Here is an 18,584-nt window from a genome sequence, read left to right as displayed (position 1 = left end):
GGCTTGACTGCATCTGCATGAAATTGCTGCGTTCTCTAGAGCCAGGAGAATGCCTAACTCAGTATCACCACAAGACTGGAGCAGAGCACAGGGCATAGTGGTTCCCAGAAGGGCTTTCAGCTATCCTGCTTCTGGTCTCTGATATCCAAAGATCACTCGGCAAATCCTAGTGCAGATCCACATCAGTGAATATGAGCTACTCCCATCCAGAGGGAGGCTGAATGCTCTGGTCTCTGGACAAACAAGCTAGAGCGAAATAATTCTAGAATGAGGCTGATCAAGACCCTTCAGTAGGCCCAAAGGTAACTGAAGCCTGACCACCTTCAGAGCAAGCAGCTTGCCTTGACTTTCCAGAATGCATAGTTGGTGACTATAGAAGTACAATCAAAACTCTACTGAGTAGACGAGCCTTCCCATAATCTGGGAGAGACGAAAACAATGTTGTCCCTTTTATAACTAGCTAGGACTGTGCTAGAGAGCCAGTGTGGTGTAGTGGTGAGAGTGTTGGACTGGGAGCTGGGAGATCCAGGTTCTAGTCCCCACTCGGCCATGGAAGCCTACTGGGTGACTTTGGGCCAGTCGCAGACTCTCAGCCCAACCTACCTCACAGGGTTGTTGTTGTGAGGATAAAATGGAGAGGAGGATAATGTAAGCTGCCTTGGGTTCCTTGCAAGAGGAAAAATGGTGGGATATAAATGCAATCAATCAGTCAATCAATCAATCAATACAGGAGGGAAGGCCTACAGTACTCTTCTCCAACCTAGGACCCTCCAAATGTGTTGCATTACATTTCCCATTACCCATAGTCAGTGCTGTCTGGGGATGAAAGGAGTTGTAAGCCAACACATCTGGAGGGCTCTAGGTTGGGGAAGGCTGCCCTACAAAGACAACTGCATGGGAGAAGCCCATGTTCAAAGTAAAGGTCCAGAAACATTAGTTTCTGTGTGCCATCCTACACTACATTCATATGAGTCTGTCCAAGAACATCATTCTCTGGGTCCCTCCAGCCCTGGACATACAGCAAAGGGGCACTTTAGATAGAGCCTTTTCAACTGTGGTCCCCAAAATCTAGAGCATCCTCCCAAAAGAGTTACATCTGGTCCCACTGCTCACTTTTAGATAAACAGCAAAAAACAATGTTGGTTTACTGGGCTTTTTCAGAATGCTGTTTTTAACCGTGACCCTTGTGTTGCTGCTGCTGTTGTGGTTCTTTTTCCAGTTTTTTGTTTGTAAGTAATCTCGCTTATTTTATAGGAAGGTAGGATAGCAATGCTGGAGATCCATAAAATAAATTACCATGAGAAGCTCAATGGGGATAGGTATTGGAAGCTTCTTGCCAATTTTGTCATTGAGCATCTTCACAAGAAGGATGACCACCATGGCAATCAAGGAAGTGACCAAAGTGCCCACATTGGTCCCTGGCAATTTTGAGCAAATTTCCACAAAGGTCTGTAGATGAAGAACAAGGCAAAGGAAATAATCATTGTGAGACACAGAGAGCTGAGGAAACACAACATCATCCACCCCTGCCCCACCCCAAGAGGGTGCTATTGTGGTTTGAGTCTCTGAGATTCTGCTGAAAAGATGCCTTTCTCCATCTGTTCTCAACGTATCTCCAGCTAGAGACAAACAAAACTGGCCAGGGAGTTCCTAAATTCTTTGACACCATCAACATTTTGTTGTTGTTGTTGGTCTCCTAGGGTTTGTGTGTGTGTGTGTGTGTGTGTGGTCTCCTAGAGAGGTCCAGGCCTGGTCTGCACATGCATAAACATTGTAATTTATGCTGCTGAAGCCTGGCCTAGCCACACAGCAGAATGGGAAGGACCGAGACAGTAGACTGTACCAGTTCGGATTGCAGGTAAGAGATCAGGTTTTTGAATGCTCCCCTGTGTAAAACCAACAACAACAACAACTCCCTGCAAGGAGAAAACTAGCAGAGCAGGGAGAAAGGTTCAGACCTTTTACTGGTGTACTAGTTTTCTGCTTGCAAGGATATATATAATAAGGATATATTCAGGAAGGCAATTGTCAATTGGACCATGACATGCAAGGGGAGGAGGGTTAAACTCTCCCCTTCTACCTGGGCAGTTCTGCAGCTGTTTCCCCCGCCCCCACCATGCACACGTGCCATTTACATTTTTTTAAAATGTGCAAAATAATTACTTTTATGCAGTTAATCTCACATCCAGTTGGCTCTAAGATAACCAGAAGGGTTACAAACTCACCTGCCAATGCCTCCATAACTCTCACCCACCCTACCCCCAGTCTGAATGTACTTACATAGATCATTGACAATGGCCCTGCATGCTCTTCCAGCTGAATCCCAAAGACATACTTCAGCTGGGAGATCAGCACATGGATGGAAGCGGCTGTGGTGTAGCCCCGCACCAAGGGCTCAGAAAGGTAGGTGACCACAAAGCCGAACTGCAGCAGGCCCAGGGCAATCTAAAAAAGAGACCCACAAGGAGGACAACGTCAGGAGACCAAAGCTTCTCTCCAAGGGTGTCCCATCACATGTCTCTGGGACTTGGGGGATCTGAAGATGCACTGCAGGCGTAACGGGGCTTGTCAGAGACCGAGGACAGAGCATGGAACACATGCTCAGCCAGTTCTGTCCCTCCGAGCTGCATCTAAGTGGCAAAGCAGAAGGTTCAATCATTCCTATGCCCACTTGAAAAGGATCTCAAGTAACAGGAGAGAGTAAGAGACCAGAAATTTCAGAGAGATGATGTCAACAGGAAGAATGGACTTGATGGAACAGTGGTCTGAATCTGGATAAGCCTGTTACTTTTGTTCTGGCATAACCAATTGGTACCCACAAGATTTTTAGGAAGAGACTTTGGGAGTGCATCCTTGTGGGAAAATGACACCAGAATTGGTCGTCCTTGTAACCTTTCTCAGGACCAAGGCCTGTTCTTCACTAGCAAGATCCATACATCCATTTGCTGCTGTTAACATGCATTTGACCCATCCAGTTTGCAACTCAGCTCAGTCCCCTGCATTTCAGGACATATTTGAACTGCAGAATATATGCTGCAGGCCAGTGTTGGTCACAGGTGGGGCCATAATCCCATAGTCTGAACAGCATCTGGAGCAGAGGAGTCCTTAGCTGTACTGTGGTGGCCTGAGGCTGTTTGAGGCACTTTCCACATTTGTTTGTGCCTCGTTTGACTAAAGGGGACTACTCAACCCCAACCCAGCAATTAAAAACAAAGGTCTTCTACAGTCCCTGAAGATAATTCAGTTCTGCTGTGAAGAAGGGGGTGCTTGTTTTTTGGAGCTATTCCAGCATGAGGTTATCCCAAGCCTCCTTGATTAAGAACACAAGAAGAGCCATGCTGGATCCAACTTGAAGGTCCAGCATTCTGTTCACGCAGTGGCCAACCAGCTGCTTGTGTGAAGCCCACAAGTAGGACATGGTGCAATAGCGCAGACACGGCTCATGTTCCCAGCAAATGGTAAACAGAAGCATACAATATGCCTTGCAATCCTTCCATCAGATTCCTGCTCTATTCAGAGCAGCAGCAGTAGAAAGCACATACAGAATCTTGGATCCCGCTCACAGCCGGTAATGTAAATGCCTCTGGGAAAGTGACATGCGTTCTCTGTTCCAGCGTAACCTTGCGAGTGTATGCACCAATTAGATTGCTTTAAAAAGCTCCCCAGTGATCATCAGACCTGATATCAGAATGGGCATGCAGACCTGCCATGGTGGTCCCCATGTTCTGAAGGAAATGGATGGCACAGCTTTTGCATTCGTCGAACCAGAGAGCAAATCCATTGTTCCCCATCACTATGCTTTGATTGCCGCTCTTACTTATCCCAAAGTGGTACAGCATCTTGATACAGGCCCCACTCACCTGAAAGACGCCCACCAAGAAGGTGAGAGCAGCCACCAGCTGTACTCTGGCAGCATCCCTCCGGGCCTCGTTGATGACATTTGTGCCATTGATCACTTCCATATACTTCCCACTTGGTTCCAGTGAATCTGTCACACTCCCAATCATCACAGAGATGACAGCAAATGGGCCTGTGGGGAGGAAATAGAGGCTTCTTGGGCAAGAGAGCAACCCTCAAAGCTCAAGCTTCTGTCCATCTTGTATCTCCATGAGAACCAGGTTTGTGTGTGTGCGTGTGTGTGTGTGTGTGTGGGGGGGAGTTAATCATAGGTGCAGTTAGCTCTGCTTAGCCATTCACATCAGGATGGAGACATGGGTTGGAAGGATTGCGTTGGATGACAAAGTATCAAACTCTTGGCCATGCTTAGGGCCAGAGGGAGACGATCCCTGCTCTCTGTCTTTAAAGGTATTTTGGGAAGAGGACCTGCCTCCTTATATCACAGTAGTCACCCACTTTGAGAGAGCTAATACTCATTGTGAAGTCTGTTAAGAGGTTCCTAAGCCACCTTAAACGAATAAGAGAATATTATCTCTAGTGCTATGCACTAAGCCAGGGGTGGGCAAACTTTTTTCTCTTGAGGGCCACGTTCTTTTGTGGGTAATCTTTTGGGAGCCACATGGTGGCTGTGGGCAGGTCCAAAGCCAAAAGTGGGTGTGTCAGCTCTTTTCTCTTTCTACCACCCCCCCTCTCAATCTCTCTCTCGCCCTCTTCCTTCCTGCCCAGCAGGCTGCCAGGGAAGGGACAAATCACTCTTGCCAGAGGTCTGAACTGATCGCATGTAGAGAGGGCTATGGAAATTAGGCTGAGAGTTGCATGTGGCCCGAGGGCCGTAGTTTGCCCACCCCTGCAGTAAGCAGTGCAAGCATGTGTGATCCCGTGGGGCCCCTTGTTTCAGCATCCCCTGCTCACCCACAGAGATGTGTCTGGACGTCCCAAAGAAGGAATACAGCATGACAGGATAGAAGGCTGAATACAAGCCAATGACAGGCGGCAGCCCTGCTAGAAGTGCATAAGCCAAACCTAGGCGAAACAAAGGCGGACATTATCACACAGCCACTGCTTGGTCCCTCTGTCTAGAACACACCCTCCATTCCATCTCACGTGTGCCACCCCCTCTCTCTTAACTTTGATTCACCGCCTGAGCCCGTACAGACAGCTTACATGGCCTCTTGCCTGTTCTCACAGGCTTGCTAGTGTTCCTCAGATACTCCACACTGGCACTGTGTGCTTACAATCCTAGCGTTCCCTTCTCCTCTTCATATATGCCCAGTATTTTAGCCAAGGTTTTGTCTCCCACCCCACCCCACCCCACCCCACCCCACGTGCTCGGGGCCACACTTTCAAGAGTAGTAGATCTCAAATCGGAGGCAGATTTTCATTGGGTATCTGTGGCCATTTCTACTTCAGCATCCAGGAACTTCACCAAGCTGGAACTGGGCCCATCCTCCCCTCACAGAGGCCATTACAACCAACAGCTCTGTGAGCAAGAGAGGAAGAAGAAGTCACCACCACCACCTCTTCAAATAGTATATTCTTGCTATTTTAATTATATGGATCCTCCTCCCACCCTGTTCCTTATTCTTTGTATGTCATGTTTTAAATTTACATTGTAAGCCTGAGGGCAGGGACTGTTGTGCTACTTATCTTGCTACTCTCTGTGAGCCTTTTGGCTAAAGGGTGGGGTGTCAATGCTGTAAATAAGTAAGTAAGTAGCTCCCCTAGTTTTACTGCACAGCATATGTTTGGGAAAGTTCACTCCAATGGGTCAGAAAGAGGTTTGCAGCCTCTTGAGAAGCAGATGCTAGTGGTGCACCCATGCCAGGTACACCGACAAACCACACACATTACTATACTCAGAATGGCCACAAAGACTTGAGGAGCCCCTTGTTCTCCAATCCCAGGGGAGGACAGGAACGGCCTCACGGAGTCATCAAGGCCCTCAGAGGCTACTCAAAACCTGAGGGTTGACGACAGGACCCCTGATAGCTGACCCTGTGGGAGGTGCATGATTCCCACGCTGAATCCGGAGATGATGTCCCCGGCGAGCCATTCCTTGACCGGGTACCGTGGTAGCCAGCTCAGGATGGGGAGGAATCGGAACAGCAAGGACTTTGCAGCTGAACCTGAGCATCTGGAAAAAAAAGGTGCAGAAAGACACATCTGAGAGGGGAGCAGGGTCTTCATGTTGTATTGGGGCCTGGGGATGTGATGGGCAATGGGAGAAGTGGGAGCTGGTTCAGTCAACTCAGAAATCTCTTATGTCCTATTCTAGTCACCCTTCTCACCAAGGTGCCTTCGAGCAGGGGTGCAGCACCTCTTTCAGCCCGAGGGCCGAATTCCATTCCAGAGAAGCTCTTGGGGGCTGCATTTCAGTGGTGGGCGGGACCAAAGGCAAAAGGGGTGTGGCCAGAATATGAAAAATATCAGCATATTTTAGCTTAAATTTCTTCCTGCCAGTCACTAAGCCTTAGGAGAGGCATTTTAACTGATTGGCGTAAAGGGGTGGGGCCGGGGAAGGGGTGGCCATCTAGAGTAACCCAGGGGGCCAGACTGGGACCCTAGGCAGGCTGGCCCTGGCCCCCAGGCCTGAGATTCTGCACCCTTGCCTTGGAGAACACCATGTTTACCTAGTGCACGGCGCCCTCGGGTTTTGCCCTTCAGCAGCAGAAGGGCCAAATTCCACAGCTGCAGTATGGGGCAGGCAGAGGGGCTGGAGGTGAGGGAGGAGGGGTTGCTCCACCCACTGCTACCTGACCAGCCATGTGCAATGAATGGTGGCAACCTTTCTGCCCCTTTGTGTGCAGGACGTGGCCAGGAGTTCAGCAAGGCCTGGGTGGGAGAGGCTCTTGGCCTGCAGCCCTCACATGAGCTGTCCAACTAGCACCTGGTGGAAAGCACTAGCTCAGATCCAAAGGGCCGTCTCTGTGAAGGGAAGGAGTCAGAGGGGCTGTGCACCACTGATGCGTTTCAGGGCCAGCTGGGCCGCATGAACGTATCCATTTGAGGCGGACACATTTTTGTGTGTACAGAGCTTCCAGGTCACCTTTCCAGCCCATTTAGGCTGCAAAACAGTGTGCAAGAATAAAAATAATAAAGGCAACAGAATATTGACAATACAATGTAGACATGTTAGTAAGCAAAGACGGTGAGCGACGCTATAACGGAACCGGGGCTCACAGGGTCAAAGCACCAGGACTTTTGCCTAGGAGGTGTGATGCTGTCGTCTGCCTCTCAGGCTTCCCTGTTCCCTCTCCGCTTAACTGCAGTGCTCACAGTTGCGGGGGGGGGGGATTTTCCCAGTAATGATATATCGTTGTGAGCTATGGGGACTGTCATGATGAGCACCTGCACTTCAAATTTTACCACTACGCAGCAGGAGATGAGTTTTATCTAACTTGTTCAAAGCTTGTTTTCTTCCAGCCACGGCACGTGCATGCCGCAGCAAGCTTCCTCAATGCACGTATCAGGATGGCATGCAAAATCACTGATTCTGCTGGTATGAAACAAGTCAGGCAACCCATCTGACATGTACTGGGAGCAGTTGCCACCAGGGGTGCCAAAGAAATCTGCAACGGAGTCAAATGAGTTCAGGTTTCTATGGATCTGACGTGCGGATTCCACAGTGAACTGGCTTTTTCCAAGTCACATGGATTCTGTAGACCTGACTTGCAGACCAGTTTTTCACTTCTGAGGAGGATTTGCAGTAACGTATTAGTGCAAGTGCGCATTAGTGCTAATGTGAATTAGCACAAGTAGAATGAAATCCTGGTTTTAAAAAATCCAGTTTTGTGAATGAGTGGACAATGGGACAAAAGATGCCTGACACTTTGCAAAACACAGGCAGGATGGATTTAACAAAATCCATATATCTCTTTTTGCCACATGCCCCCCACATCAGAAAACAAGCAAGATGTATTTATTACATGGACCAATATTTGGATCCCGAACCAAACTTTAGCATAGCCCTTCTGCTTTTCTCTAGACTTCTGGACTACTTGTAGAGCAATCCTACATGTGCTTACTTGGAAATAAGGCCTGCTGCGTTCAATAGAGCTTACTCCCATGTAAGTAGGTATGGGACTGTAGCCGTTATCACCGAGGTTGGGGTGAGTTACAGTATAAAAATACTCTGAAATGTCCAAATTAAACAAACAAAACATCAAATTCAATAAAATTGTGCTAAATAATTAAGAGGCAGCCTTTAGTAGACTGTGAGCCAGTTCAAATGAACAGGGAAAGCACATGGTGTATCCCTTCAAGGTCTTTAGGCAGCATTAAAAAGTGTTTGAATGTTAGCCCTTGGAAAAAGTCCTTCCATGGGGAAAGCTAGCACATCAAGGAAAAGGCAAGGGCTAAAGACCTTTTCTGTGAAATGCTGACATTCCAAGGGCAAAACGTTTGTTACAAGAGGAACATGCAGTCCCAACACACACTGCAGTCTGAAGTGGTACACTCTTGGAAGGACAATATATTCTTTCTGATTCATGTTCTCCATTAGAGGAACACAGAAGAGGTGGTAGCTCCTCTCTTAGGGGAGACAAATGGGACCTGCAACAAAATGTTGCAGTGTGGAGTGCTCCTGTTCACTGTTTCTGTCAGTCAGCAATGCCCTCCTCCATGATACTCTGTTCCAGTGGAGGCTAGTGGCTCCAATGTCAGTGGGGTGATGAATCCGCTCCGGGTTTCAGTCAGAACCAGTCAGAACTCTAAAGGAGCTCCTTTAGAGTTCTGAGCTCCTTTAGAGTTCTGACTGGTTCTGACTGAAACCCGGAGTAGATACACTGCCCAACTGACATTGGAGCCACCAGCCTCCACTGTTCTGTTCCATTCCCCCAGCACCACTGTTCTCCACACACCCCTCAATAGTCAGTCAGCCTTCCATGGACACTGAGTCCTTATTGGGCAGTTTTTGGGGTCCCCCTTTAATATTTTTCTTCCAACCTCAAGGTTCCCTTGAATCTGCTGATATCTCCTTCTTGTGTGTGTGTGGTGCCATTTTAGCTAGAAGCCATAGCACCACACATCTGAACACTGGACATGGAAGGAAGGGAATGATAATGAGAAGCCGAGGTAAGTACTGGAGCACTGATCTATTGTTCTCCTGGTGACCCACAATTTATGACTGGATGTTCCATAGTACGGGTAGCTGGAGTATTCTGTCATCCTTTTATCTCCAAGCATAGGCAGTATCAATTCACATTCAACATTTCTCACAACACCCTCTTTTTTGAGGACCCCCTTTCTCATTTCTAGAGCTTGTGAGCTCCACAGGGTACATTTCAGCCTCCTCACATCAGCACTTATAGGACGTTGCAGAATCACCATACCTTATCTCCTGGATCTTGGTACAGATGGAGGGAGATGGAGCCTGGTTTCTCAGGCCAATCGTCTCTAGCTCAGCCTCGCTCAGCACATCATGCTCTGCCTTATGGTGACATGGCACGTTGCTTTCCTCCATCCCCTTGATGCCAATGTCACCTGCTTTGTGCATTGCCTTTGGGACTAGGAAAAGAGGAAGGAAGGATCTGAGGGCTATTAACACCATCTGCTATCTGGGGACTCTGAAATCTGCTCCCTTGGATTCCCCCCTTACATTGGGCTCCACCTCAGAATTTGCTCCCCTGGGTTCCCCATTGCATTGGGGTCCACCTTGGAACCTGCTTCCCTGAGTTTTCTATCACATTTGAAAAAATGGGAATTGAAGGAAAAGAGCAGCTTTCCCCAACCTGCTAAACTCCAGATATTTTGGACTGCAACTCTCATAATCACTGGCCATTGAACTTGCTGGCTACGACTGATGGGAGTGTTTGTCCAGAACATCTGGAGATCACTGGGGAAAGGCTGGAATAGAACACTAAAAATCAATAAGGTCTAGAAATGTTCTTTAAAAGTCTAAACAAAAGAATAGCTTAACTCAGCCTCCCCAACCAGTTGACCCCCGGATGTGTTGGACTACAATCCCCATCACACCAGCCAGCCCCAATGGCATGTTGGTTTGGGATGCTGAAAGCTACAGTCCAATCTATCTGGAGGGCACCAGGTTAGGGGATGTTTGCCTAACTCAAAGAACATGTGCCCCAAAGAAACTCAGAGCTAGAATCAGAAGTATATATGCAGGAGAAATATCACCTGAGGGGGGAGGGGGGAGAAAGAGAGAGAGCACGCAAAAGAGCAGGAGAATTTATTTTTGCTTGAAACTAGTGCCTGCAACAAAACCTCAGGACATTATGCTACCTTTGGGGTGAAAGATTAACCCTGGAGCTTTTTGGAAGCAGATGACCTGCTCTTAGTAGGAACATAACGAGCCAAGCTGGATCAGACCAAAGGTCCATCTAGTCCAGCATTCTGTTCACACAGTGGCCAACCAGCTGTTGATGGGAGACCCACAAGCAGGACACAAGTGAAACAGCACTCTCCCATCCATGTTCCCCAGCAACTGGTATACATAGGCATAATGCCTCTGATACTGGAGGTAGCACATAGCCATCAGGACTAGTAGCCATTGATAGCCTTCTCCTCCAGGAATTTAACCCCTTTTAAAGCCATCCAAACTGGTGGCCATCACTAAGTCTTGTGGTAGCGAATTCCATAGTTTAACTATGTGCTGTGTGAAGAAGTGCTTCCTTTTCTCTGTCCTGAATCTCCCACCAATCAGCTTCATAGGATGACCCCGGGTTCTAGTATTATGAGAGAGGGAGAAAAATGTCTTCCTCCCCACATCCCCCACACCATACATAATTTGGTACACCTCTATCATGTCTCCATTACCTTCCTTTTTTCCAAGCTAAACAATCCCATCTGTTGTAACCTTCCCTCATAGGGGAGATGCTCCAGCTCCTTGATAATTTCAGTTGCCTTTTTCTGCACTTTTATCCAGTTCTACAATATATTTTTTCAGGTATGGTGACCAGAACTGTACACAGTATTCGAAGTGTGGTCACACCATAGATTTGTATAAAGGCAGTATTATGTTGGCAGTTTTATTCTCAATTCCCTTCCTAATTATGCCTAACATGGAATTTGCCTTTTTAACAGCGGCCGCACATTGGTTGACATTTTCATCAAGCTATCCACGTCCACCACAACCCACAGAACTCTTTCTCGGTCTGTCACCACTAGCTCAGATCCCATCAGGTTATATGTGAAGTTGTGGGGGTTTTGCCCCCAAATGCACCACTTTACACTTGCTTACATTGAACTGCATTTGCCATTTGTCTGCCCATTCTCCCAGTTTGGAGAGATCCTTTTGGAGCTCCTCACAATCCCTTTTTGTTTTAGCCACCCTAAATAATTTGGTCTCATCAGCAAACCTGGCCACTTCACTGCTCACTCCTAATTCCAGAGCAAATTCCCAAGTGGGCACTCCAAGAACTGTGGGACTCAAAATGGTTGCCGAGGAAGATTCATGCATTCGTCTGGTGGTATACGGACAGGTTTTATGACTTTACAATGTTGCATTGGTTGTTTTAAGAAGACTTCGACAGCATATCTGCCAACTTTTATTGCAGGTTTTATTGCTTTTAAAAGTGCTCTGGAAATAAAAGATTATTGTAATATGACTTCTTATGATTTTTTTTTAAAAAAACACACACCAAACAAACCCAGGCACGTGGTAGTCCTGTTATCTTTGAGAGGAATTCCTTGCTGTGTCCACTCCAGCTCTAAAGCTCAGCTTGAAGAGAGGGGTGTAAGAAGGATCGTGTGGGGAGAGCTAATGTCAGGTCAACTCCCATCCTGCATTAACTCAGATGTTTTCTTTCCCCTCAAGAGGATGAGATTGAAGACAAGCTTTCCAGATGATTAGATGCCTTCAAAGGACAGATCTTGGCATGTCAGAAGGGAAAATGAAACGGGTACAATCTGTAACACAGTACGGGTAGACTCTGGACTTATCATTTTGGAAAGTTCCCAGACACTTGAGGACACAGGCAGGTGGAATTGCATTAGAGAAGTGCAGGCAACATATAGAGGAGGAGCAGTAACAACAGCTCTCCACGTAGATCCTATTTCACGGCCAAATTGCATGTGATGTTAACTGCATCTAAGGTGCAGGTTTTAAAGAAATGCAAAGAGCATCAGCTGCAGAGTATTAGTGTTGCTGCTGCTGCTGCTGCTGTGTGATTACTATTGGAATCAGAGCAGGCATGAAGAGGGAATTTAAGCCTTTCCTTCTCAGATGTGGTCCTGAGGAAAATCTCTCTTCTGAAGCTGAAATGGGGAAATCCCCCACTGACACCATCTGGGGAATTCTCACCCCTCATTTTTCCAATCTTAAATTCAGTTTGCCATGAACCTTGAGATTTTTTTTTTTTTTTAGTGCATGCAAATATGTAGGTCCTTTTGTGCACATTTCTCCTAATACATGCATTTTTGTATGGAATTTTGCCTCATATGCACATTTTTTGCAAGCAATTTTCCTAATGTAATGCATTTTAACATTATTTTCACTAATATATGTATTTTTGTGTGCACTTTCTCCTAATATCCACATTTTTGTAAGCATTTTTGACTTGAGAACTCCTTTGCAAAATTAAGGGAAGTGCGAATTTCAAAGGATAACTGAGTTTTGGTTCGTGTATTGGTTTGAAAGTGCAAAATTAGGTAAGGTTGCACTAAAATGCAAGCCGAACTGATTTCTTCTTCCTACACATAACACAGCAGTAAACCCAGGATTGCCACTGTAAGTACACTCAGCCAGGAGTTGGCAAATCGTAGAATTTGCTTCCATCACTATGAATGACATCATCCCAAGAAGACACCATTATGACATCAAGGCCAACTGACATACCACTGATAATAATTTTGAGCAGAGTATGTATACAACCTCAAAATAGCAGTGGTGTACAGTTATACCAGTGTTTTGGTCATATTCACACATCCTTATGGGGGGAAGACCACTTGCCTTCAGTTAATTAACTGTCCATTTGTGCATCTTTCTGGACAAGGAAACAGAGTTTCTCAAAATGCAACTAATTCATATTTATTGTGGCTACATTAGTACTGCTTTCCGCAACTTTGTGCTTCTCCAGATGTTTTGGACTACAACTCCCAGCATTACTAGCCATCATGCTGACTAGAGCGGATGGAAACGGACGTTCAAAAGTATCTGGAGGGCACTAGGTTGGGGAAGGCTGTGTTACTACTTTTTTCCATAGAGAATGTAAAGTATATTTATTCTAGAAGCCATATGGCTGGCTGATGATTTAATTGCTACCATTTATTTATTTATTGCATTTATATCCTGCCTTTTTTCCTCCCAGGAACTCAAGGTGGCATACATAATCCTCCTCCTCTCCATTTTATCCTCACAACAACAACCCTGTGAGGTAGGTTGGGCTGAGGTCTGTGACAGGCCTAAAGTCACCCAGTGAGCTTCCATGGCCGAGTGGGGACTAGAACCTACATCTCCCGACTCCCAGTTCAACACTCTAGCCACTATACCACACTGCCATTCCATTTTATTGATTCCTTTTAACCCTTGATGTCATCACCATTGACTTGCTTATTATTATTTAGGATTTTAGAGTTAATATTTAGAATATTTAGGATTTTAGAGTTAACTGCTTTGATCCCAGAAAGAGGGGGCAAATATACTGCATGAATAAATAAGTACTACTCCTGTCTTCTCGGCCTTCCCTTTTAAAGCCCAGGGCCATTGACACAGGGCTCCTGTTGGTCTTCTGTCCTGGCAATGCTCAGAGGGGCCTGTACTTTCTTTGTTCCACTGCTGTAAGATTAGTTGTTCCCAGACCACTCGCTAGATCTTGGCTGAGTATTGTGGTGCCTGTAGGAGTATACCTAAATAACCATGATAATCAGCAAATATTGCAAAAGGAGCAGGAGGTGGGTGGATGAGGAACATTGGGGACTTCCTTCTTCTCCAACCCAGTACAATGGTCAGCCAGGAAAAGCTATGCCCAGCAGACTTTGTCCTTTTTCCAGATGAAGAACCAAGAATTCTACTTTGTCTCAGCAAAAGCCCTCGCTTAAGATGCCTGCTGTTTTGTGGCTTTCCAGTATTGATTCTCGCAGATGTGTGGACACGCATGCGTGACTGCAAGTCAGCAAATCATTCACCTCCTTCTCCTCCTCAAACCACTTTCAGCTGCACACAAGCACTAGAGGAAAACATGCCTCTGCAGGTTGCTAGAAGAAGCCCTAGGACAGCTTTCCCCAAATCTGGTGCTGTCCAGATGTACTGGACAACAGCTCCCAGCATTCCTGGCCATTGGCCATGCTGGATGGGGGTTGATAGGAATTGTAGTCCAACACACCTGGAGGGCACCAGGTAGGGGAAGGCTGCACTAGGAGGTCATTCTGGACTGTACCATATTGTAGGTCTTCAGAGTTTACATATGTTACCCTCAGTGGAAAAGGGCAAATTCAGGATGTGCTTAAAACCCTTGTTAGACCAAGAGTTCAAATAATGAAAATCTCCATTTACATCAAGGGTGGGTAACTTGTGGCGTTCCAGACATTTTGGCCTACAACTCCCATCAGCTCTAGCCAGCATTCTCAATGGTGAGGGATGATGGACATTGTTGTCCAAAACATCTAGAGGGTCACACGTTGCCCAGCCGTGGTCTACAGCTTACTTTTTAAAAACTTTTCAGACCATAGAGGCAGTCATGATTTTTGCTTGGTGATCTGCTGTATATATTGTCCGTATGTTTTTATGTAAATGGTTTCTAAACTTTGTATATTGTATTTCAATGTTTGACTTTTGTAAGTTAAATGTAAAATACATTTACATAGAAATGTAATAGAAATGTAAAGATATATTGTTTTTATATATATAATATATTATATATATCGAATATATAATTCTATAGGAGGTATAGAAATGTAAAATAATAATGATGACGATGGCCTGGAAACTGAACTGTGAAAAAGCAGTCCAGGTGTTAATTAAGAAAAGACTTAAATATAAATCCCTACCATCTTAATTGAGTAATTTGCTAGTGTTATTGTTAGTTTAGCTCTGTTCAGGAATGGAGACACATATATCATAAGCAGAAATATAAAGGATTTTAAATGATTCTCTCTCCCCAGGGAACCTTGGGAACTGTAGTTCTGTAACAGGGCTGGGCGTATCTAACAGGATTCTCAGCTATCCTCATGAAACTGCAGTTACCAGAAGCCTTTGTGGTAAGCTAGGAAAGTTAAAGTGGTACATTTATCATCATCATCATCGCCATCATCATCATCATCATCTCTATACCACCCAGTAGCTGAGGCTCTCTGGGTGGTTCACAACTACTCCCCAAAAAGTAGAAACCACAACATTATAAACACTGCACAACATCACATAATAACCCTTATAATAAAATATAGTCCAAACATTTTAACATACGAAATTTAAAACAATTTAAATAGTTGAAAACGATGTCAGTATGCAATTTCAGTAACAGACCTGTTCAAGACAGCAGACACAAGTGCCCCCATCATATACCATTAAAAGCCTTGGAGTAGAAGGCAGTCTTAACCTGGCACTGAAAAGATGACAGCATTAGCACCAGGCATTCCCGAGAAGGCCCTCTCCTTTATTGCCACTTTCTGAGCCTCCCTCAGAGGAAGGCCCCAGTACATTTATGCTTGTACCATAGATATATCCTTGCCTATATATACTGTTAAGGTGCTGTTGGGGAAAATAACCTTCTTTTTGGTGAGTAGGCAGAGCAGTGCTAAGAGGCTCCTCTGAGAAACGGCCCTTATGGGCCAGTGGCCATGTCATCTTTCTCATGCTGAGCAGTTACTCATTTATACTCATGTAGTCGACAGTTAACAACTAACTTGAGCTACCTTCTATCTCACTGATTCAGAATTGGAGTAAATACAGTGCAGCCACGCCACAAGGCCCAATGGTCTTAACGGCCCCTTCCAACCCTACTATTTTATGAAGAATAGTTTCTTATTTAATCAATGCGAGACATAGGGTAGTTGTTGCAGTGGTATCTTCTTACCTTGCCTACAAGTTGCTCAGAGATGTGTTTATTCAACCCTCTGTTGAAAGTTGGGCAAGTCATTCCCTGGGCCGCTTGGCTTCCTAGCTGTCTGGGGATTTGAACCTGGATTTCCCACATCCATACTCAATACGCTCTCTTTCCTTTCATGCTAGTGGGATCTTATTCAGGCAGGCCTTTTGCATATAAGCTGGTCTGTTGCAGAAGGGGTTTGTAATTGGCTGCTATTTATTTCTTTTATTGTTGTGTTTCAAATTGTGTTTTTAATATATTTGCTTTTATGCTATGTTTTTAATTAAGATTTTGTTAATCTGGATTTGATCGTTAGCTGCCTTGAGCATAATCTTTTTTGGTGGGCAGGCTACACAGACATTAAATCAATCATCATCATCCATCATCTCCAGCTTCCTCAGGTTGAGCTATGCCTATGACCATGGTTAAGGATAGGTCTGGCCCCTACTTAGGTGAGACTGTGTTCAGGAAGAAATGAAATCTGGTCTGTTTTCACATGGATGGCTCCCAGCACTATCAGCCTAAAGACATTGTGCAGCTATTCCATCTTTTCCTCTTTAATAGATTTTTTTTGTTTAAAGTTCAAAGGAGCAGTGGGAAAACACAGCAGGGTTACAAGTGGATGGTGACAATGTCTAGACCCCCTGTTGTATTCTGTGAATGAGGCAGGGTGACTGCACGATAAAAGCCTTGTCTGGAAGCACCCCTGGTTCTTGCTCTTGGTACCTGGGATGCAGGGCTGTTACTAGGCACTTAAAAGATTTGGGGGGGGGAGTAGGCTCATAGGACTAAAGTCTTCATCCACTAATTTATATCTATATATGCAATGCAGAAATAATTACTAGGATGTATTTATATTTCCCCTTCATGGATCACTGCCTTGTTGTGGCGAAGGGGCTTGCGTAACTCAGTGAAGCCATAAGCTATGCTGTGCAGGGCCACCCAAGACGGACAGGTCATGGTGGAGAGTTCTGACAAAATGTGGTCCACTGGAGAAGGAAATGGCAACCCACTCCAGTATTCTTGACAAGAAAACCCCATGGAACATATCACAAGGCTAAAAGAGATGACGCTGGAAGAGGAGTCCCTCAGGTCGGAAGGTGTCCAATATACTACTGGGAAAGAGCAGAGGGAATTTCCAAGTAGCACCAGAAAGAGTGAAGCCACTGGGCCAAAGCCAAAAGGACACTCAGCTGTGGATGTGTCTGGTGGTGAAAAGAAAGTCCGATGCTGTAAAGAACAATATTGTTTAGGAACCTGGAATGTAAGATCAATGAATCAAGGTAAGCTGGAGGTGGTCAAACATGGGATGGCAAGATTGAACATCGACATCTTGGGAATCAGTGAACTCAAATGGACAGGCATGGGCGAATTTAATTCAGGTGACCATCATATCTACTATTGTGGGCAAGAATCCCTTAGAAGAAATGGAGTAGCACTCATAGTCAACAAAAGGGTGGGAAAAGCAGTACTGGGGTACAATCTCAAACACGACAGAATGATCTCAATACGAATCCAAGGCAAACCATTCAACATCACAGTAATTCAAGTCTATGCCCCAACCACTAAGGCCGAAGAAGCTGAGGTTGATCGGTTCTATGAAGACCCAACACCTTCTAGAACTAACACCAAAAAAAGATGTCCTCTTCATCATAGGGGATTGGAATGCTAAAGTAGGAAGTCAAGAAATCACCGGGATAACAGGCAAGCATGGCCTTGGTATATAAAATGAAGCAGGACAAAGGCTAATAGAGTTTTGCCAAGAGAACATGCTGATCATAGCGAACACTCTTTTCCAACAGCACAAGAGATGACTCTACACATGGACATCACCAGATGGTCAATATCGAAATCAGACGCTCTATACAGTCAGTAAAAACAAGACCTGGAGCTGACTGTGGCTCAGATCATGAGCCGCTTCTTGCAAAATTTTGGTTTAAAAATTTGAAGTATGTAGGGAAAACCACTAAACCATTCAGGTATGACCTACATCATATCCCTTATGAATATACAGTGGAGGTGAGGAATAGATTTAAGGGATTAGACCTGATAGAGTGCCTGAGGAACTATGGATGGAGGTCCGTAACATTGTTCAGGAGGCAGCAACTCAATCCATCTCAAAGAAAAAGAAATGCAAGAAAGCCAAGTGGCTGTCTGATGAGGCTTTACAAGTAGCTGAGGAAAGAAGGGAAACGAAAAGCAAGGGAGAAAGGGGAAGATATATCCAACTGAATGCAGATTTCCAGAGAACAGCAAGGAGAGACAAGAAGGCCTTCTTAAATGAACAATGCAAAGAAATCGAGGAAAACAATAGAATGGGAAAGACTAGAGATCTTTTCAAGAAAATTGGAGAGGGCAGGGACCTAACAGAAGCAGATGAGATTAAGAAGAGGTGGAAAGAATACACAGAAGAACTATACAGGAAAGATCTGAATGTCCCTGATAGCCATTATAGTGTAGTCACTGAACTTGAGCCGGACATCCTAGACAGTGAAGTCAAGTGGGTCTTAGGAAGCATTACTAACGATAAAGCTAGTGGAGATGACAGTATTCCAGCTGAGCTATTTAAAATCCCAAAAGATGATGCTGTTAAAGTGTTGCACTCAGTATGCCAACAAATCTGGAACACTCAACAGTGGCCACAAGACTGGAAAAGGTCAGTTTACATTCCAATGCCAAAAAAGGGCAATGCCAAAGAGTGTTCAAACT

General features: G+C 45.4%; 1 protein-coding gene across 1 annotated transcript in view; it reads right to left on the bottom strand.

Annotated features, from left to right (window-relative positions):
• CELSR3 (cadherin EGF LAG seven-pass G-type receptor 3) overlaps positions 1-18,584 on the bottom strand; it is a 187,732-nt gene that overhangs the window by 18,579 nt on the left and 150,569 nt on the right. Inside the window, 6 exon segments of the mRNA XM_084829828.1 lie at positions 1,297-1,449; positions 2,281-2,445; positions 3,861-4,072; positions 4,810-4,920; positions 5,892-6,031; positions 9,228-9,402. Of these exon segments, the coding sequence (XP_084685954.1) occupies positions 1,297-1,449; positions 2,281-2,445; positions 3,861-4,072; positions 4,810-4,920; positions 5,892-6,031; positions 9,228-9,402 (956 nt within the window).

This window comes from Heloderma suspectum, chromosome 2 (assembly GCF_057233095.1).
Source record: "Heloderma suspectum isolate Gila_16-S chromosome 2, 16-S_ref, whole genome shotgun sequence".
Taxonomy (NCBI): domain Eukaryota; kingdom Metazoa; phylum Chordata; class Lepidosauria; order Squamata; family Helodermatidae; genus Heloderma; species Heloderma suspectum.
The sequence above is the reverse complement of the archived record's forward strand: the minus strand, read 5'-3'. Positions and strand labels throughout refer to the sequence as shown.